Below are 22,980 nucleotides of genomic sequence, written 5' to 3'. Positions count from 1 at the left end.
TGAGTTCCCTTTTTAGAGGCCCTGCACCTCAATTTGAGAGCTTCTGGCAGTTAAATACTTAAGCAGCGTATTTACAATTCATTCTCCAGTCAAAGACCAAGGGCAGAGAGAGGAGTGGTGCCTGATCACCCCCAGGTTTAGATCTCTAGCACATAGCTCACTGCAGTTCTGATTATGATGGTTGTGCATCATTTCAGAAGGAAAAAATACACACATAAAGAGGGTCTGATGCTAATGATGGGCTTAGATGATAAGATTAGATATTGCTTTCCCTATTTGGATCAATGATGATTAGTTTAACTAAATACCATCATTAAATCTTGATGGACATTAAGCGGCATCAACTTGCCCATGGACTTCAGACTGTATTCATTCCTTTATGTGCAAAATATATTCCTTAACAATTTAACACATAAGGCTGCTTAGTATAGTGGTTAGGGCCTCAGTCTCTATGACTTACATTCCTGGGTTCAAATCCTGGCTTTGCCAATAATCAGCTCTGTGATTCTGGGTAAATCATTGAACCTCTCTAGACTCATAGTCCTCCTGTCTAACATGGAGTTAACATTTTCCTTACCTTAGAGTGTTCTTTTGAATTATGAGATAAAAATCTGTCTAAAACCAATGGTTGCTGGCACATTTTGAGTGTTTATTGTTTTTATTACAAGGGGTTTATACATGCTTTTCTAACCAAACCAGAAATTTCCCCTTTCAACACTATCAACAAAAACAGTTTCTCAATTTCTCACCCTCTAGCGTAGAGACCAACAATCACAGACTTCACTGCCCAGAGGGGCCTACTCAGAATTACACTGCGAACTGGTAGCAGTTCCGGTGCAGTCACAACAACAGATGTTGTGAGGTGTTCTGTGGGTGTATGGCTTGTACCATAACAACAAGCCTGGCACATAGTAAGTACTCATCGATGACAGTAGTAACAGTATCATTACCATCACCACCATCTTCATATTTAATATTTGCCTTTTAGCATCTCTTTATCATCTTTCTACAGCTATGAGGTGTGACTATAAAGCTCTATAATTAATTTTCTATTGTGACTTGTGGAGCAAGTTTAATTTATTTAGCTAGGATTTACTGAGATCTTACCACATGCAATTTCCCCTGAGGTACCAGGGATATAAGTCCAAGGTAGAATGCTAACATTTCATTACTTTATATTCATATCCTAAAATTACTTAGTGACCTGACAACAGTATTCTGTATATAGTTTGTACAAATTAGAAAGCAAAACATCACTTCTATTACTCTTGTGATCAGCAAAAGTCACTGGGAGGTTGTTCTCAAAATGAACATTTCTGAGATCAAGTCCTCCCTTTTGTTCTCCTCAGAAGTCAAAAAATGTAGAGCTTGGGAGCTGAAATGCACCTTAGGGAAGACTGAGAAATCTGTTGCTTATAAAGCAACAGGAAGGATAGGATATTTATCCTTTAAAGGAAGGATATTACTCTGAAATCAAAGTAGTTATTTAGTGTTTTTATAAACTTCTTTCTCCCTAAGTTATATGTCATAGAGTCAGAACTAGAAGGATCCATGAGGGCAAGAGCTTAACACTGGTTACAGCTCGGGCTGCACATCAGAATTGCTGGCAGAGCTTCTAAAAACATACAGAAGCCTGGTGGTCAAGCACTGAGATTAAGATACTATAGGTCCAGGCTAGAGCTGTTTTAATTTTATCTTTTTAATAAATAAAAAGCCAACCCTAGCCAGCAGCTTCTAATATTAGGTAATATTAGTAAAATACCACTAGTTTATCATGTGACTACTTCTATGTCAGGAATTATCACAAATGCTATCTTATTTTTATCTCTATCATGTGCAGGCATGTGCAAAGTAGGTGTTACCTTTCCAATGTTTTGAAATGACTTGCCTAAGGTCACAAAGCTAGTAAAGATAGGAGCTGGAATTTAAATTTGCACAATCTGGCTCTAGAATCCTAAAAACAAGCCAACAAGCACAAAATGGAGTCACTTATGCTAAGCTCCATATCACCAAACCCAGACTTTAATATTTTAATTACAGTTTTGGCCTCTATCAAGAATGGAATATTAGGACTTCTGGCCAAGATGGAGGAATAGGTAGATACACTGTGCCCCCTCACACAACCAAAAGAAGGGCAACAGCAATTTAAAAACAAAAAAACAACCAGAACTAACAGAAAATCCAACTGTATGGAAGTCCGACAACCAAGGAGTTAAAGACACATTCATTCAGACAGGTAGGAGGGGTAGAGAAGGGCAGCAGGTAGAGAGAACTCCGAGCAAGGCGACGGCTGGTGGACCAGGGCAGGCAAGGCTGCAACTGCCCGGCAAGGAGCAGCTGGCTGATCCAGTAAGGCAGTGGCTGGCAGACCCAGCAGTCCCACATTCACACACAGATAAAGTGGGAGGAACAAAGGGGGAGCAACACAGACCCAGCAATGACAGGGCTCCACAGCAGGGAAATCAAGTCTCAAACCACTGGTTGAAAACACCTGTGGGGGTTGAGGCAGCACTGGGAGAAACTCCCAGCCTCATAGGAGAGTGCATTGGAGAGACCCACAGGGTTCCAGAACTTACACAAACCACCCACACAGGAATCAGCACCAAAAGGGCCCACTTTGCTTGTGGCTAGTGGGGGAAGTGACTGAAAGCCGGCAGAGAGTGGAGCAAGCGCCATTGTTCCCTCTTGAACCCCTTCCCCACATATAGTGTCACAGCGCAGCTACCAGCATTACCCCGCCCTGGTGAATACCTAAGGCTCTGCCCCTTTAGGTAACAGGCACTCCAACACAAAAAATAAAAAAATAAAAAGGCCCAAATGAAATAACAGATCAAAGCTCCAGAAAAAATACAACTAAGCAACGAAGAGATAGCCAACCTATCAGATGCACAGTTCAAAACACTGGTAATAAGGATGCTCACAGAATTGGTTGAATCTGGTCACAAATTAGATGAAAAAATGAAGGCTACGCTAACTGAAATAAAGGCAAATGTATAGGGAACCAAGAGTGATGGGAAGGAAACTGGGACTCAAATCAACGGTGTGGACCAGAAGGAAGAAAGAAACATCCAACCAGAAAAGAATGAAGAAACAAGAATTTGGAAAAATGAGGAGAGGCTTAGGAACCTCCAGGACATCTTGAAACGTTCCAACATCTGAATTATAGGGGTGCCAGAAGGAGAAGAGGAAGAACAAAAAATTGAAAACTTATTTGAACAAATAATGAAGGAGAACTTCCCCAGTCTGGCAAAGGAAATAGGCTTCCAGGAAGTCCAGGAAGCTCAGAGAGTCCCAAAGAAGCTGGACCCAAGGAGGAACACATCAAGGCACATCATAATTACATTACCCAAGATTAAAGAGAAGGAGAGAATCTTAGAAGCAGCAAGAGAAAAGGACACAGTTACCCACAAAGGAGTTCCCATAAGACTGTCAGCTGATTTCTCCAAAGAGAACTTAGAGGCAAGAAGGGGCTGGAAAGAAGTATTCCAAGTCATGACAGGCAAGGACCTACATTCAAGATTGCTCTATCCAGCAAAGCTTTCATTTAGAATGGAAGGGCAGATAAAGTACTTCCCAGATAAGGTCAAGTTAAAGGACTTCATCATCACCGAGCCCTTATTATATGAAATGTTAAAGGGATTTATGTAAGAAAAAGAAGATCAAAAATATGAACAGTGAAATGACAGCAAACTCACAGTTATTAACAACCATACCTAAAACAAAAACAAAAGCAAACTAAGCAAACAACTAGAACAGGAACAGAACCACAGAAATGGAGATCACATGGAGGGTTATCAACAGGGAGTGGGAAGGGGAGAGAGGGAGAAAGGTACAAAGAACAAGTAGCATAAATGGTAGATAGAAAATAGCCAGGGGAGGGTAAAGAATAGTATAGGAAATGTAGAAGCCAAAGAACTTATATGTATGACCCATGGACATGAACTAAAGGGGGGGGAATGTGGGTAGGAGGGGTGTGTAGGGTGGAGGGTATTGAAGGGGGTAAAATGGGACAACTGTAATAGCATAATCAATAAAATATACTTTAAAAAAGAATGGAATCTTAAACCAGTCAATCCAGAATTACCTGGTTAGCACTAGTGAGGTGATCTGCCTAAATAGACCCCTGACATCCCCTAAACAAAGGTGACCTAACAAAACCACTCCATTTTTTCATATTATAATTTCCTGCCCTGCTCCCTCTGCCTGTAAGTCTTCCACTGTGTACAGCTCCTTGGAGCTCCTTTCTGGCTGTTAGATAGGATGCTGCCCAATTCACAAATCACTGAATAAAGCCAATAAGATCCATAAAATTTACTCAGTTGAATTGTTTTTCTACACATCATGAAGTCATTCTTTGCATAAAGTTTTAACTAAAGGGGTCACCCTAAAGGTGATCTAGTTCAAACCACTCATTTTTTTTTTTTGATAGAGAAATGAGTCTCCAGGCAGAAGCAGTAACCTGTCAGAGGTATAGAGAGGTAAGGGCAGAGTTTGAACTAGAGGTTGGCTCCTGACACACTCAGTATAGCTTTCTTTTCAATACACACTTTCTCTCAAAAGCAAAACCAAAACATAAGTTTTCCAATTTCATAAAGCACTGCCAAATCTTCTTTTGAAACAGAGTATTCTGATTCAACCCAAACTATATCTTAAAGAATGACTTACCTATTAATTGGTATGAATTAGCCAAATACATAAAATATTTTTTAAACATTTTTAAAGAGATTTTATTTATTTTTTAGAGAGAAGGGGAGGGAGGAAGAAAGGGAGGGAGAGAAACATCAATCAGTTGCCTCTCGAATGCACCCCAACCAGGGTCTTAATCAGCAACCCAGGTATGTGCCCTGGCCAGGAACTGAGTTGCAACCTTTCACTTTGCAGGATGTTGCCCACACTGGTCAGGGCATATAATATTTTATGCAGAAGGGCAGAAGTACTTATATGCTTCATATAAAACCTTTCTTTTCCTTTAAAAAGTAAAAAACCTTTATGGAAGAAATTATCTTAGTAAAGTAAAACAAAAACCTATATTTTAAAACAGTAATCACCTTCTAGCATAATTTTCCAAATACCTAAAAAAAGTCTCTAGGGATCCAAGATGGTGGTAGGGTAGGTAGATGCTATACTCACCTCCTCCCAGGACCAAACTGGAATTCCAACTAAAATAAAGAACATCCAATCATCCAGAATGAACAACCGAAAATTAGCTGAGGAGAAGTCTTATAACCAAGGATTTACAAAAGAAGCCACATCGAGACTGGTAGGGAGGGTGAAGACACGAAAAGTGCAGGCCCACTCCCACAGGCTGTGGCTGAGGTTCTGGGTGGATATGTCAGCTGCAGCAGGGAGTGGGGTCCCCTGTGAGAAGTGTGGGGTCTAAGCTCCAAGTGGGGCTCTCCAGCCCAGAGCAGTAGAGCACCAGAGCCAGGAAGAGGCAACTACATAACATCTGGCTGTGAAAAGCAGCAGGGTTTCTGTCTGCTAGGGAGAGATAGCTAATGACAGAGGCATCCTCTTAAAGGGCGAATGCACAAAAATTTTTTTGCAGCCACTCATACTGGGCTTTGGCAAGGGGAGGGCAGAGTGACTAGAGTCACATGAAGAGAGTGTGGGGTTTGTGGCTCTGGGGAAGGAGTTGAAGGATAGTTGCTAGGATCTCTGTGCTAAGTCATTCTCTGATACTGCATATACCGTCTTTCTTGGGTGGAGCATGCAACTCCATATGGCATTAACCCGGGGGAATGCAATACAACCACCTCTGGATTCCCTCTTGTCCCACCCTGTGGATCTTATGCCCTGATACGGAGTGAGCCAGAAGTTCTAAGTGAGTGAGCCTAATAAGCAGCCTGCAGCAGAGGCAGGTGGAGGGTCTTGAGATGGCTTGGGACTTTTGCTGATCTGGCCTGGGCCCAGGGCTGGTGAAAGCCAGCCTTGGTGCACAACTTTGTCCTTTTCATGTGCATTCAGGCCCAGCAGAGGCAGCCACAAACTTTGGATTGCTTTGTAGCTCCTAACAGGTTGCCCAGAGCCAGTCACAGTCAGCACCTGACACTGTTCTGCTCGGTGACCAGCTTCTGAAAATAACAGAGCAGATTCCAATAAGATCACAAGCAGCATAGCAGCATATTGAAAGGGAGATACTGCAGGCACCAAAGCTTGCGGGGGCAAATTCCACTTCGTGAGGTCTGCACCTGCACAGCAATTTGCACACTGTGGTCAGAGTTGAACCCCACAGTCTGCTAGCCAGAGGGTCAATCCGAAATATGAACAAGCCAATAGGAATCAAGACTCAATTACAACAGGAGGGCCAACACAACACATGTGGGACATTCCCAGTGTACCCAGGTCAAGTGATCAAGGAAACTGCACTACTGGATCCCTCGGGACAGCTACTGTATAAGGCCACCCTACCAAGACCGGGAGTCATAGTAGGTATACCTTACACATAGAAAGAAAGACAAAGAGGCAGCCAAAATGAGGAGACAACATGCCCCAAATATAAGAACAGAAAATTCTGCAGAAAAAAAGAGCTAAATTAAATGGAGGCAAGCTATTTATCAGATATGGAGTTCAAAGTAATAGTTATAAGGATGCTCAAAAGCATAAAAAAAGACAAACTACAAAAAGAGACCAATTAGAAATGAAGAATACAGTATCTAAAATGAAGAATATAGAAGGAATAAACAGTAGGTTGGATAAAGTGGAGGATCTAATCAGTGATTTGGAAGACAAGGTAGAAAAAAACATGCAATCGGAGTAGCAGAAAGAAAAAAGAGTTTTAAAAAATGAGGATAGTTTAAGGGACCTTGGGACAAGACGAAGTGTAAAAACACCGGAATCATAGGGGTAGCAGCAGAAGAGAGAGAACAAGGGATTGAGAACATATTTGAAGAAATAACAATTGAAAACTTCCCTAATCAGGTGAAGAAAAAAGACATACAATTCCAGGAAATGCAGAAAGTCCCAAATAAGATAAACTCAAAGAGGCCCACGTAAAGACACATCATAATTACAATGGCAAACATTAAAGACAAAGAATGAATCTTAGAAGTTGAAAGAGACAGTTATCTACAAAGGAGATCCCACATGATTGTCCACTGATTTCTGAACAGAAACACTTCAGGGGACAATGGATTGGTATGAAATATTCAAAGTGATGAAAATCAAGGACCTACAACCAAGGCTACTCTACTCAGCATGGCTTTCATTTAAAATTAAAGGAGAAATAAAGACCTTCCCAGATAAGGAAAAGCTAAAGAAGTTTGTTACCACCAAATCAGTATTACAAGAATTGTTAAAGGACCAGCTTTAAGAATAGTAATAAGAAAAAAAAAGAGGAACATAGTTAAAAGAATAAAATGGTAGTAAATACATACTTATCAAGAATCACTTTAAATGTAAATAGCTTCAATGCTCCAACCAAAAGACATAGCGTAGCTGAAGGGATAAGTAAACAAGACCCATATATATGCTGTCTACAAGAGACCCACCTCAGAATGAAAGATACATACAAACATAAAAGTAAAGGGATAGAAAAAGATATTTCATGCAAATGGAAAGGAAAAGCATGCTGGGGTAGCAATACTTATATTAGACAAAACAGACCTCAAAACAAAGGCTATATTAAGAAAAAAAGAAGGAAACTACATAATGACAAAGGGGTCAATCTAACAAAAGTGTATAATCTTTGTACATTTATGCACCCAGCATAGGAGCACCTAAATATATAAGGCAAAGCCTGATGGACATAAAGGGGTAGACTGACAGTAATATGGCCATAGTAAAGGATTTTAATATCCCTGAAGAGACACTTCTCCAAAGAGGACACACAGATGGCCAATAGACCATAAAAAGACGCTCAACCTCACCAATTATGAGAGAGATGCAAATAAAACCACACTGAGATATCACCTCATACCTGTCAGAATGCCCATCATCAATAAACCAACAAACAAGTGCTGGTGAGAACATGGAGAGCACACCGTTGGTAGGAATGCAGACTGGTGCATCCACTGTGGAAAGCAGTATGGAGATACCTTGAAAAATTAAAAATGGAACTGCCTTATGACCTATCTATTCTACTTCTAGGAATTTACCTGAAAGCACTGGAAACACTAATTCAAAGAATACACGCACCCTCTGTGTTCACTGCAGCATTACTTACAATTGCCAAGATTTGGAAGCAACCCAAGTGCCTATCAGTAGATGAGTGGATAAAATAACTATAGTACATTTAGACAATGGAATACAACACAGCTGTAAAGAAGAAAATTTTACCCTTTGGGACAGTATGGATGGACATGGAGAGCATTATACTAAGTAAAATAAGCCAGTCAGAGAAAGACAAGTACCATATGATTTCACTCATATGTGGAATCTAATGAACAAAATGAACTAACAAGCAAAATAGAGACAGGCTCACATATAGAGAGCAGGGGGACCACTGGGGGGTGGCGCTGGGTGGGGGAGTGTAGGGATTGAGCAAAAAGGGAAAAAAAAGAGAAAGAACTCATGGACACAGACAACCATGTGGGAATTGGAGGAGGGCATGGGTATAAATGGTAATGGATGGAGACTTGAATTAGGGTGGTGAAGACACAATACAGTGCACAGATGATGTGCTGTACAATTGTGCACCTGAAACCTGTATAATTTTGTTAACCAGGGTCACCCCAATAAATTTGATTGAGAAAAAAAATAAAAAGCTAAAAAAAGAATCACTAAACAGGCAATGTGAATGCAAATGCTGTTAAAAAAATAAATAACTACAAAGTATTCTTCTGACTGCACAGTAGAGGGAGAAGGAGGAAGGAGAGGCACGGTAAGCTGGGGGCCAGGCACAGGAGGAAGGTGCCACCCTGCAGAGAACTTGACTGACAGACCTGTACGCAGCAATGTCCACAGAGAAGAGATTTATGAACAAATAAGCGATGGCCCCAGCTGCCAGGGACATGGATGGACACTCCCGGCAACTCTGAGCCTGACCCAGGAAACTGACTCCAGAAATGGACTAATGATATTTCAACCTCTGTTTGATTTCCAGGTTGGGAAAGGAGGGTGGAAAAGATGAAAAATACCAAAAGCCAAGATGTACCTGATTCTGACAAGAACAAAAAGCAAAAATGAACTATGAGATTAAAAACTAAAACAAACTACAAACATAGTCACTTATACCCCAAAGTAGAAAAAGGAAGTTCTTTAAAGCAAAGAAAGCCTCATCCTCAGACCTAAAGTCCTGAGATTCATAGAAGGTGTGGATTTAATGAGTTTATCAATCTGCTTAGTTGGAGTTATGAAATGAGATTCATGAGAAAGAATCAGTGAAGTGGACCTTTATGTTCTCATTAACTGAGCTTCTGTCTTTGTTGCCTCATCAAACCTTCTCAGTTACACCCCACCAGGACAGGTGATTAAAATGTCAGTGCTGATACAAATAACTAATGTGCGGCAGAAACAGATATATTTATATGCTGTCTAGAAAAATTAATAGTAGCTACTGCTGGCCTGCCAACTGAACACGTTCAAACTTTCTGTCCTACATGTAAATCAAACACAAGGCATATGGTATATTTTAAAGATTGCTCATGTTACAGTTATCCTAAATCATTCAGGTCCTAGAGTAAACTATGCAGATATTGACTAATGAGGCAATATATTCTGGGTCTTTCCATATTAATTTAATGTTATAAAATGTAATAGCACTAACAAAAAGGTCTCAGAAATTAAGAAGAGAGAATGCAAACATTTGAAATCAAGAGATATGTTTTTATAATCAGTTGTTGCTAGTTTGGGTGTATTCATTATAATATGATTCCAGTAATCAGTGTCAGTTAGTAGATTGTGATGATACTGTATTTTTTGGTCCCCTTAAAAGTGAATCTAATAAAAAAAAAAGGTAAACTGAACACACTGACAAAAGAAGGAGCAAATAAATTAGGTAGGAGAGCAGAGTGCTTTGTGACAGTCAAATGAGCAGGGGCGGAGCACAGATGCCCCAATGAACTAAAGACTGCTGAACGTTTTCCACGTTGCTAACTACGGAAATCAACAATTATGTGAAGATCAGTATCTTTCAGAGTTAAGGAAGGCAGAGTACTGGACTGCAAACTACAGACTGCATACCATTCGCAGTCATACCATGGCCTGGCACCTCCCTACCTCTCAGGGACATGGTAAAAATGAGAGGTGTGTGACAGTGTGAAAGTGCTTTGTAATTTGCCAATTTATGTATAAGTGCCAGGTACTATCATCGTTATCCTTACACTCAAGCGATCTAGACACGAGAGACTTCGAAGTTGTATGGGTGGAAACATTTTTAAGAATCACACCTGCACAATGGCTTTTATAACTGTTCAAGAAAGATCGAACATTTCAATTCCCACAGACAGCTGCTCTGAATTTTGAGTTTCCTTCCAATGACACTAATCATTTTGATCACAGAATGCACGGCTTCCTGAGAGCATGAGAACAGGCTGCTATGACAGAAATGAGTGCAACTGTTGCAATGGAATCAAGAGAAAATGAAAGCCTGGTTCCTCATCTCTTTTCAGAGGGTCAGAATATGCTATGCCCGAAACAAATCATGTTGGCAAGGATTGAGGGGACAATCAATCTTAGGCACATTGTGTGAGGTGATCAATCAATACTAGTCACAAGTACATATTTAGAAACAAGACATTTCAACATTGTAAAAAATATTTCTCAGTGTGAGGTCCTGGGAGTTCTGGTGGAGCAAGGGTGAGCATGAAGGCAGGGGAAAGGAGGAAGTCTGATGTCTCAAAATTTAGCATATTCCACTTCTCTGAGATCCTCAATCACTTCATTAAATCATGGGTATGCTGAGATATGTTGTTAATAAAATCGGTGGAACTGTTGTTCCTGACAAGTATAGATAATCACATACTCATTCATTCATTCATTCAATACCTATTTATTCACGAATACCTAGCAGGAGCCAGATATCGTGTTAAGTGCTGGGGATATAGCCATCTACATTCAGATATGGACCCTGGCTTTGTGTGTCTTATATTCTAGTGAAAAAGAGAGCAGCAAAAAATAAATATACAAATCAATGACTTGTGGTAATCACGATGAAGGCTATGAAGAAATGAGGTAATGCAGTAGAGATTACATAGAGGTGTTGGGGGGCTACTTTAGATAAATGATAAGTGAAGCCTTCTCTCAGGAGATGACTTGAATGAGACTGAGCCAGCCAAGGGAAGAGTTGGGAATAGTATATGCCAAGCAGAGGGGCCAGGAAGAGCAAAGGCTCTGAGACATAAGGGGCCTGGAGCTCAAAAGGCACTTCAGAAAAGAAGCCAGGTCACTAAAGCATAGTGAGCAGGGGAGAAAGGTGTGGGAAGAGTGGCCAGGAGCCATACTTCGCAGGCATGCCCGTGCAGGCCAGGTTCAGGAGAACTAAAGGATAAAAGTTTTTAAATCTTAATGGTCATTAAAAGACACAATCTGATTTATATTTAAGAGTATCACTCTAGCTGCACATGTGTAACCTAATGTATAAACACAATCTTTATTCTAAAGATTCTGGCATTAGAAGAAATTAGAAAATATCTTGAATGCATTTGCAAACATTTAAATAAAAAAAATCTTAGAAAAGTAGACATTTAAAAAGCTCTAAATAGCCAACTGAAAACCAGTTAAGTTAGACAATGATCATGGGTTAAAAAAATAATCAAAGAACAAAATAAACCTACATACCTCCTCGTTGCACCAACAATGTGACCTCACTTCCCTTTGGACATTCGATCAGCATATCCACGACCTGGTTGTGAGTCAGAGCCTGCACATTCTTCTTATTCACTTCCACGATAAGATCCCCTTCTTTCAGACCTCGGCACCTTGGACTGTCAACAATCTGTTTCACTCTTTGGCCGCCTCCACCAGGACTGTCTGCGATAGTAAAACCAAAGCCCATTGGCCCTTTGACTATATGAACAGTTATAAGTTCTGGCTGAGTGGCTATGGAGGAAGCCAAAGAGACAGTGTCATTGGGGTAACCATGGGAACTGTTTGAAGCCACGTCTGCTGGGCTGCTTGGCCTGGCATCCTTCATGCCATTGACTTTGCCTGTTTTACTGCTGTGACTGGCAGGCGAATCATAGTTCTCTTGACCATTCACAATAATTGGTTCTTTGTCCAAAATGGCCACGGACGTCACTAAACTCGTATTGGGGTCATCTGGGTCAAAAGGCAACGGATAACCTCGGCAGAGTTCAAGGTCCACGCTGGCACCAATGGGAATGGACTGGAAGATTTTCACAACTTGTGCATGTGTGTGTCCCAAAACACAAGTGTCGTTCACACTGACAATTACATCTCCTGCAAAAGGTAAGAGTTTGGGGGTTAAAAAAATACACAGAAAGTTTACATCAATATAATAATATAAATGCATACCAATAGGAAACTGAACTGAAGCTGGATTTGGGGGTGGTACAGCAGGACAGAGAGAGACTACTTACTTTAATGGCTGATAAGGCATTCTTTTAGAGTCTAGTGTCTTCCCTGCCAGCGAGAATATAAGATCACTGAAAGAACATTGGAGCTTTCTTCTAAAACAAATCCTCACTGCGGAAATCCAAGCTCAGAATTCAGTCACTCAAACATCTACAATTTTAGGAAATTACTGCTTTACTCTACTCAACAGCACCTGAAGAGTTCCCCAAAGTTGAAATGGCTTCTAAGGTTTTCCTCTATACCAGGGAATGCATTTATGTAGTATAGGAACTTTGCTCACGTAAAGTTTTTACAGGAGATTTATAAACTCATGAAATCATGCTGCTGTTTGGTCCTGTTTGAGTGCTGGGTAGAAGTCTCAGCACATAAGGAATGCTGCAAGGCCATGTGGTCTCTCTACCTGTTTCCATCTTGCCGTCCAATGCAGCAGGACCATCTAGGACCAAGCTCTTGATCTGCAGAAACTCATCAGGTTCATCCCCTCCAACAACCGTGAAGCCAAAGCCACGGCTGCTCTTCCGCAGCTTCGTGTGAATGAACTTGCCTTTCAACTCTGAAGGGTTTCGTGTAAAAAAGGGTTTGCCTAGATTAAAACAAGAAAAGTATGAAGAAAGTCATGACGAGTGAAATGGTGAACTAAATAAGAGATGATACAACTTACAGATAATTCTCCAAGCTCCTGTGCTGGGGTATTTGGGTACATAAGTGTCTAAGAGAGTCCTCTCTTGATTTCCATAATTGGGGTGATTCTAGGTCCCTTTGTTTAAGGAGGGGCACATGGAACCGGTGGCCTGTCAGCATGGAGATCCAAAAGGAAATATAAGAGAAGGATCAAACAGATGACCGTCATCTGATACCCGCCCATGGTTTCAGTTCATGTGGTTTGACAGCAGTGGAGCTGCCACAGGGCCCTTTACAGAAAGAGTGGGCCTTCGCTTTGTGTCTTTTGTGTTGTTATGATTTATACTTTGCAATACAGCTTCTAATGTATTGCTTTGAGGTTGGCTCCCATTTGTAAAACCAAATCAGCAAAATGTTTAGCTTTTAATCAAACAGAAAACCCTTCTGAAAATACATAGATAATACTAAGAAACATAGTATAGTCACAAAGAATAATTTGTTAAAAATGTACGATCACTACTTTCAAAATGAAAAGTTATAATTTTACTTTGATTTAAATTCTAAATTCAACTGATTTTTCCTGTTAATTTGCAACTTTTAACAATCTGTTAAATAGTCTAGATACATCTACTGCTAAAATTTATTGTTTCAAAAAAAATTTAGGGGTAGGGAGGTAGCTCAGTGATATAGTGAGTGCATGCTTTGCCAAGTATGAGGCCCCAAGTTCAAACCCATGCATCAAAACACAAATAAATTTAAAAATTTAAAAAATTTTAGAAAAGTGGTTTGGAATATTTTAAAAAATAAAACAAAATAAAAACCTAAATGAAGGGAAATATTTACTAATAAGAGTCATATAACTCCAAATTCTGTTGTTTTATTTAAAATAAATTGATATATAGTTAAATAACTTCCAAACATGCTGCCTAAGGTTTTATTGAATTTTCTTGATAACATTCATAAAAAAGACGTTGTACAGAAAGAAACCAACAGTTTTGTGTTTTGTTAGTTGGGCATTTCACTGTAATTTAGAAACTTACTGGAATTTCTCTGGTTTTCCCAAAAGCTCAGACTCTTTCAATTCTCCTAATTATACTTCCTGTCTCATCCTTCCCACTGTTTCCTTATATGCCCTGTTTCTTTCCTATCAAAAATGTTATTTAAAAAAACAGAGGAAAAACTCTCCAAAACCCCTGCTCCAGAGCCTGGCACCCAGGAAAGTTATTTTTGGTTAGCTATAACTAAAAGGCCTTTTAAAAAATGTCTCTGGGAACACATAGCATTTCTAATTGCATATTTCAAAAGCTTCTGGCTCTTACTGAGGCTCTTTAAATTGCCTCTTAAATTGGAGTCACAGGTCTGCTCCTCAAGCTCCTCGTCTCTGGGCCAGTCCCAAGGCTGGTGGAAGCCTGACAGGCCCCATCACCATGACTAACGGAGGTAAAGACACAGCAGGTTCCCCGTGTAAGGCTGTCTGCCAAGGCACCAGGAGGCCAGGTAAACTGCAGCCAGGGCTTCTGGGGCGACAGCTGCCATGGCCATCATCCACTCAGGACAGATAAGATGACCCCCAAAGTTTACTTTGGGGAGTGTGTGAGTAGGCTGTCTGAGGGCTTACAGGGAACACTGCCAAGACACGAGTAGCTGTCACCTTCTCAGTGAGGCCTTCCTGACCACCGTATGAAAAATTATAACACCTCCTCCAATATTCCCAACCCACTTTTCTGCTTCATTTTTGTCCTTAGCATTTATCACCACCCAACACAGTCTATGTCTCACTTACTGGTTTGGCATTTTGGCTCACTGTCCCTGCCCCATGTGTGAGGGGCAGCACATGTGCACACACGGAGGACCGCTAGATGGAAATTCTGTGAGGGTCTCTGCTTGTACATCCAGTGTGCAGAATACCGTCCCTTTCATTTTACGTGCCCCCCAAACATGTGCCGAATGAAGGAATGAACAACAGCACAAAGAAACGAGATTTAACATGTGTTTGAGAAGGCTGGAGGAGGTGGGTATGTGTTTAAACTTTCCACCCTATTACAGGAGAAGTTAGAAAAGGTGGAAATGTACCTGGCAGTTCATCTGAATGAATTTTTAAAAGGCATTAGCATATTTTCAGCTTGGTATGTTTTACACTTATTACAGTCATGAGCAAAAGTTTGAAGTTGACCACTGACCTCATTTTCAAGACTTAACGAGGGAGGGACGATCAGAGGGTTTCACACCTATGCACATTTTATTGCGTTTTATGTATGGGAGGGTCATCAGTTAATGAAGCCTGGGAAAAGCAATGCCTTTCTACCCACAAGCAGTGAATTTGGAGCTCTCTCTGCTGCAGCCCTGTGGTACATGTCATTTTCCAGGAGATCTTAGTCTGTTGTTAGCTGCCAGTTGTAATATCTGGTTATGGGAATGTCCCTGTTTAGCTCTTTATTAAATGTACTCATTTTTAGGGCCAGCACCAGACTCACTGAATCAGAATCTTCTGCATCGTGGTCCTCAAATCTGCTTTTGAACAACCCTTAGGTACCTGCTTCCCTGTGAGGTTGGTACCATTCTTGGCACCACTGTGTAAAGGCCCTGCACCACCGAGGTCCAGTATAGGTTCCTTGATGAAGTTAACTGTTGAAAGACTGGGCTCAGCATGGAGACACATAGCAGAAGTGCTGGAAGAATCTGCATGGTCCCCAGGGAGAGTGCCGTGAGCCTCTCCCAAATCCCAAACCCAAGTGGGAATTAAGAGTGTCAAAGAAGAAAAGAAAGAAAAAAAGGTCTAGAAAAAAGAAGGAATCTGAGATGAAACTCCTAACACAGATAAGTAACTTTGGACCCTTACCTCATCAGTGCACTAAGTTTTTGTCACCCAGATCTGAACCTTTAAAGGTTTAATTTATTTAACCTCTAAGAGAATTCTTTAAGGAAGCTGGGCTGCTTAGTATGTATGTATGTATGTATGTATGTATATACACCTACATTCTTTCACTCCACAATGAATTGATATCAAAGGAACTCTGCCTAGTTTGGAATACCCCACAGTGAAATAAACAGTCTCCTGCTCTGTGGGATTTAAAGTCTAAAGAGAAAACTATTGTCAAACAGCTGAACACAAATAAAAAATTATAAACTGTTAAATTCTATAAATGAGAATAAGATGGGAAGACTGAATATAACAGGAGAATCTAGCAATAACCTGAGATGGATAGAAGTTAGCAAACACCAGCAGGAAAAGACAGTTACAGAGGGAACAGCATATGCAAAGGCTCTGACATGGTCTAAGTTCTGCTGGTTTAAGGAACTAAAGAGAGGTTCAAGGAACTGAAGAGGTAGTATAGCTAACTTACCAGGAGAGGGGCAAGTAAGACAACATGAGGCTACTGGAGAAGTTCTATATTTAAAAAATATGAGAAGGCCACAATCATGTTGATATTAACTAATGTTATTATCTGCTATGTTATATCTTTATTAAAACCATTATCACCATAAAAAAGTACATACAAACCAACAAAAGTTATTTTATATAAGTTGATATTAATACTTATCTCATGACAATATCAGCTAGCAGGGAAACAATTTCTTTCTTATGATAATTATAACGGAGGAATCAAAATTAGAGAAAATAATTACTTTACTTATTTATATCTCTTTAAAAATGGAGAACACATTTTATAGTCTTTTTAACAGTTTTGTACCACAAACATTCCTTAACTCTTATCAAATATGATGCTTGTTCTATTTTTTTATTTTAAAAGAAAAAAACTAAACAAACCCAAAAACCTTTTCTATCATTGAACAGTAATGAGGCCTGAAAGTAGTAAGATTTGGGAGCTTTCAATTTTCAAAAATGAGCCTCTCTAGGGGATCAAACTTTTTGTGAATACAGAGAAGTAAGCCCCAATGAAATGTTGCAAACCATGTATAAATGCCAAAACTGCAGCAAGAATCAGAGATGAGAATGTAAAACAACATCGAACCATTTTAAAAGTACAGAAAAACTTTGGTTAAAAGCAAGTATGTTGACTACAATCTTGAAATATCTAATGCTTAGTTTTCAATTTACCTCATTTAACAAAGTTGTTAAGTATCTGTGGTCTCTAAATCAAAGGTTCACCGCTCTGGATGACACCATTGAGACATTTCTGATTGTTACGACACGGGGCGGGTGGTCCTGGCATCTCGTGGGTGAGACCCGGCATGCTGCTAACCATCCTACAGGACAGCCTCAACATAGCATTATCTGGCCCCAACCATCAACTGTGCTAAGGTTGAGAAACCCTGGCTTAATTCATCCTTAATGACAATTAGTCATTAATTTTATAGCATTACAAATAGCTGGAGAAATTCATAGAGCAAAGTTTCTAATCTTTTTTGACAATTCCGATTAATTCCAATCATTATGGTTTTTACTATCAAAAGAATGGGCTGGACGTTACAAGATTCCACTCTTTGAAGTACCTTTAAAAATCAGGTTTTTGACCTGAAACAATGTGACTATAAAAACCCTTTACCCTGAAGTGGAGCTTCTCTGGCAGGCTCCGGATTGCTTGGAGGGTGGTTGGGAATAACAGGAGGCACGAGCGATGAATGGTCTTCTGTCCATTCTGCAAGAAAGGGAATAAATAGCTCACTTAGGATTCACCTTTTCCTTCAGTATAAAACTGCCCAAACCAATAAAACCAGGGCCCAATAACTTTTTTTTTAAAAAAAGTTATTTATCCTACTCTATGTTAAGAATTTCAAGATTTTCTCTCTGTCTCTTTTTTTCCTAAGGCCTTGTGGATAGAAATATTGTGATATACCCAATAAATCTCTAGTTCTCTCTGGCTAGAGATTCCAAAGTGAAACCAAGTCAAAAATATCTGAAAAGATCCAGTCAACTAAAGTCAGCCCAATAAGGGAGACACTTCTCTAACGCAGTTGAGACATGGGCTTGGCTGCTAAGCCAGCCAAGGCAGTGAAGGTGAATTTGCTAAGGTGCTCTCTCCTATCACCTCTGAACTCCAAACTGGTCCCTCACTGTAGTCCCATTCCCCTTGGAGGCCCAGAAATAACTCAGTGAGTGACCCTTGACATTTACCCTGAAGTTCCTTTCCAGCTCAGCTCACACATTCAACTGAACACTCCCATTCCCCAAACTCCACTAACACTACCAAGTTTTACCAGCCGAGGAAAATATTAAAAAACATTTTTTAAAAAACAGAAAAGAAATAGAGGTAGAAAGAACAACTTTTTAATAGGTGAGTATTCTCTCTCTTTCTCTCTTTAAAATGTAGTCTATGGCAGTGGTTAGCAAATTATAGCCAAAGGGCCAAACTAGGCTTAATGCTTGATTTTATACAACTTGTGAGTCAAAATGGCTTTTATGGTTGAAAATAGAAAGAAGAATATTTCATAACACATTGGCATTAAATGAAGTCTAAATTTCAGTGTCCATATATAAGGCTGCTGGAAAACAGGCAGGCCCACTTGTGCACATGCTGACCACGCTGCTCCCACCCCGCTACGCACAGCACATGGAGGTGTAAAGAGACTGTGTGAACAGCCCACAAAATTTACTGCATGCCCATTTGCAGAAAAGTATGCCTGTTTCCAATCTATGATCTATTTTTATTATATGCAATATTATAATGAGAAGTGTTATATTTGACATTCATGTGTTATATACTAAGGGTGTATTAAGCCTATTGTTTTAAAAGAGTGCAATAAAAACTGGGAAAAGCCTAAGCATCTATTAATAAACAGATGGCTAAATGAAGTGGTGACATTTATAAAATAGAATATCATTCCATTAAAATTATAAAATAAATCTATACTAACCAACTTTCAAATATGTGCAAGGAATATATTTAAGTGAAAAAAAAAAACAGGTCACAAAACTTAAATATTGGGTTAGCCAAAAAGTTCACTTAGGTTTTTCCATAAAATAAAAGACACCTTTTTCATTTTCACCAAAAACTTTATTGATTTGGATACTTTGGGCATGTTGGCTATCTCCCACATGGTATAATGTTGACTGTTCTCAATTAATGTCTTAATTTGATCGCTATCAACTTCAACTGATCTACCCAACCATAGAGCATCATGCAGCGAAAAATCTCCACCACGAAACTAGGCAAATCACTTTTGACACGTTCCATCAGTCACGGCACCTTCTCCATATACTGTACAAATCTATTTTTGCATTTCAGTTGCATTTTTACCCTCCTTGAAATAATAAAGCATAATATGCTGAAAATGTTGTGTACTTTCCTCCTTCAATATTAAAATGGCTATACAAAAATTCACCCATTTTGATTAAGTTTTTTGGCAAATGCATGCTTATGTGACAGCTGTCACAATGCAGTCTAACAAAATTGTTTTGAATGAAGTTAAAGACAACTAAGTGCTACCAGAGCCATCTTACAGAAAAACAAAAAACCTTGACAAACTTTTATATGTGTATCTAGTGGCCAAACCACTAGATACACAAATAAAATATGATCTTATTTTTTGCTAAAACATGCATATTTGTATATACCTAGAACATTTCTGTGCAGTTTTTATCTCTGAGAATGAGTTGGGAGCAAGCAGGGGAAATTTTAATATTCTATACTGAATTGTTCACATTTTTACAGAGAGCATGAATTAACGTGTAGTTTTTAAAAAGCTGTCAAATCATCAGCCTTCTGTGATACTTGCATGTAATCTCCCTAAAAGTAAAAGTCAGTTTCGTACCCAGTAACTTCCCCTAAGGTGCTAAAAGTGGTTTAGACTTAGACACCAGTTGCTGTGCAAAGGCTGCTGGAGAAAGAGAATTCTTTCACCATCAGTAAGTTCTCCAATCTAAAGACAGGTCCTTTCTAAATTAAAGTGGAGATTTTGGTGCCTGTGAATGGGGCCCCCCCCTTGAGCTGTCTAAGTTCTCGGGCAGGAACTCTAGCAGCTCTGTATTCCTCCCAGCAGGACATCGAGTCCTTAGGGCAGCAGGAGGACTTGACCGAACAGGCCAGCTCTGGCCACACGGGGGTGTCAGTGCCAAGACTTTGCCCTGTGCTCCTCGGCCCACAGATCAGGAGAGAGCTGCCAACCTTCTGATGGCTGCTGCTGCTGCTGCTGCTGCTGCTGCTGCTGCTGCGGCTGCTGCCCAAGCTGCTTCTTCCGTTTGGCTTCTAGAACTGGGTTCTCATATTGTGTCTTCCTGTTGATGTGGCTGGAGCAGAAGGCAGATAGTACCCAGTTAGAAAATATTTCATCCCACAAGCAAAATGCCAATCAGGCCAACTCCCATGATTAGCGCCTGAGCAAAGCAGGTGATCCGAGATGCTGACCATCTTGTGTCAAATGTGCAGTTAGGTAGAGGAAAGGACAATGATTTCCAATACTGACTCCTTCTATGTACCAAACATTGTGTCGTGAGATATATGCACACTTTATTTTAAAATCTTTAATAAATTCCAAGAGTTAGGTTCTATTATTATTATTAATATTTTATGGATTAAAAAGGTAAATTTCTGAGCAGTGAAGTAATAACTCACCTAACATAACATAGTTAGTAAATAGTAAAGAGGCAGACAAGCTCAAGTCTGCCTGCTTGCAAACCCTAGAACTCTCAATGTTCACGGAATGCACTCTCCCAAACAACAAGGTTCAGAGAAGGACTCTACAACATCTGTCAGCTATTCGGATCAACAGACACTGGGTCAGGATTAAAAGTATAAACCTTAGGAAAAAGACTCCAAATGTAACTAACCTAACTGTGATATGTACAAAGTAACAAAGACCCACATACTTTAGATGGTCCTAAAACTAGTGAGGCCATGGCAAAATACACACACACACACACACACACGCACGCACAATATGAATACACAGATGGTTTTTTGACATGGCCATATTTAGTGTATGTATATATACATACACACATTATATAAATACACACAAGCATAATAAGCATATTCATATTTTTTCTTTCTTCATCAAAATTATACTTCACTAGAAATTTGGGACCATATCAATTATATGATTATTTAGAATCACATAAGGTGGATAGACTACCCTTAATTCCTATTGTACGACTGCTTGTTTCTTTCCCAATTCTTGTAGGCAATTTCATGCTAAGATATACTTTAACACTAACCAGCCATTAAATCTGAAAAGATACAGGGAGGTAAAGTGTAGAGTAGGAAAACAACTTGCCACTTAAACCAAATCTCTTCATCAAAGCTGCGTTACCTGTTCCTTTTCTGTTAATACACAGTTAGCTGAGCGAGCACTCAAAATGAGCCCCAAATAGGCAAGAACCTCACTGTACCGGTGCAAGAAAGATGATATGCTGGGCACATAAAGGGATTTTATTTTATGAAGGTCAGAGAAATGACTGAGCCTGCCTTTCTGTTGCCCCAAATCACAGTCCTGCCTGTTATGAAAATAGGGGGCGATGTGAGTAAAGGCCAAGGACACCTGCCATTTTTTACAATCAGATGCTGACATTTTATGACCTGGCATTTTTACATCCTATGTTCTTATCTCCAGAATATTACACAAATGACTTTCACTGCCAGCAGCACGTGGGACAGAAAGCTTGCCAGTTATTTCACTGTGGCAGGTAGAATTACGATGACAGGCCACTTACATGGCATTTGTGTCTTTCAAAGGATCTTTTATTAGTTATTTCTCATCTTCCTCAGAGGAAATGATATAAAGCGTATTTATTCAATGTTTAATCACTTGGGCTTCTTTTATTTTCATTGGTGTCACCCTACTAATCGATAGGTTGGAGGAAAAGGCAAAGTCCATCGCCGGTGCCAGAATAAGGTGCACAGGGAAGAGGTCATGATGAGGGCTTGAGGCTCTTACCAATGGCACAGGAGCCACGCGTGTGGCCCTCGGGCACGGGAGAGACAAAGGGGCATACAAGATCTTGCAGGTGAGGCTACTTCTCAGTTTCCTTCTTTATCTTGGCAACATTTCATACATTATTAAGGTTTGTCTGACCCAATAAAGTCTGAATGAATAAATAAGTAATTCTGAGAAGCTTAGACTTGGGCAGGGCAAAACGTAGGCAATCAGGTCCTCCTCCTGAAATAGTCCCTGCTCATTTGGTCTATTAAATTTTTGCTTTTCTCATTCATTCATCCATTCAACTAATATTTACTAAGTACCTGCCATATGCCAGGACTATGTTGGGCCTTAGCAATGCAGTGGTAAACAAAAGACACAGCTATGTGTAATATGATTTGCTACCTTCAGATTCGCTGAATATTTTCTCATTCATTAAAATAGACATATTTTCATTATAAAATATTATTATCATTATTTATATTTTATAATGATGGCAAGTTCTGTACAGCATAAATGTACATAATAGCAGAGGGCACAAACTAAAGTGTGGATCAAGGGGCACTTACTCTACATAGTAGATACCATAGACAGGGTCTTCAATCTTTTCCCAACCAGCAGGCAGTTCTGAAAAATAAAAGAATATTCAGAGTAAGAAGAGCATACTCTTAAAGAGCCTAGGGATTTTCAACAAGTTAGGCAAAAGAGGAAACTCATAGAAGTACCTTAAATACAATAGAAATTGTGTATCCTAAAAGCAAAGCAACCACTGTTTTTATTTTATCGATGTATTTTTTCTACATGAAGAACAATTATTTACTTATATTTTAATCAAGCAAATGAAACTTAATAATATGTAGTCCCAGGTGCCTTCATTCTAAGCCAATTATTAAATTAGATTTTAATAAAAATAGAATTAAAATTCTGCCTTGAATACCTAGTTGCTGTTTTAAATATTTATAGTTTTCTCATTTTATTTTTAGACTATGTTAACAAAAAAGCGAAATTGGATAAACATTAGTTTCTTTTCATGTTCGATAGAATAGTGCTGTTTTTCTCTTCCTGCAA

At 39.6% G+C, this 22,980-nt stretch overlaps 1 protein-coding gene across 22 annotated transcripts in view; it reads right to left on the bottom strand.

Moving 5' to 3' along the window:
* The window catches only part of MAGI1 (membrane associated guanylate kinase, WW and PDZ domain containing 1), a 617,360-nt gene that overhangs the window by 61,883 nt on the left and 532,497 nt on the right, over positions 1-22,980 (bottom strand). For all 22 annotated transcript variants that reach the window (XM_045192233.3, XM_045192235.3, XM_045192237.3 and 19 more), the window contains 5 exons: positions 22,482-22,539; positions 20,163-20,284; positions 17,604-17,696; positions 12,875-13,057; positions 11,719-12,339 (listed from right to left, as the gene is read on the bottom strand). In XM_045192233.3, the coding sequence (XP_045048168.2) occupies positions 11,719-12,339; positions 12,875-13,057; positions 17,604-17,696; positions 20,163-20,284; positions 22,482-22,539 (1,077 nt within the window). The remainder of the gene's footprint in view (positions 1-11,718; positions 12,340-12,874; positions 13,058-17,603; positions 17,697-20,162; positions 20,285-22,481; positions 22,540-22,980) is intronic.

Source organism: Desmodus rotundus, chromosome 8 (genome assembly GCF_022682495.2).
Source record: "Desmodus rotundus isolate HL8 chromosome 8, HLdesRot8A.1, whole genome shotgun sequence".
NCBI lineage: Eukaryota > Metazoa > Chordata > Mammalia > Chiroptera > Phyllostomidae > Desmodus > Desmodus rotundus.
Note: the sequence above shows the minus strand (reverse complement) of the source record. Positions and strands in the feature narration are given on the sequence as shown.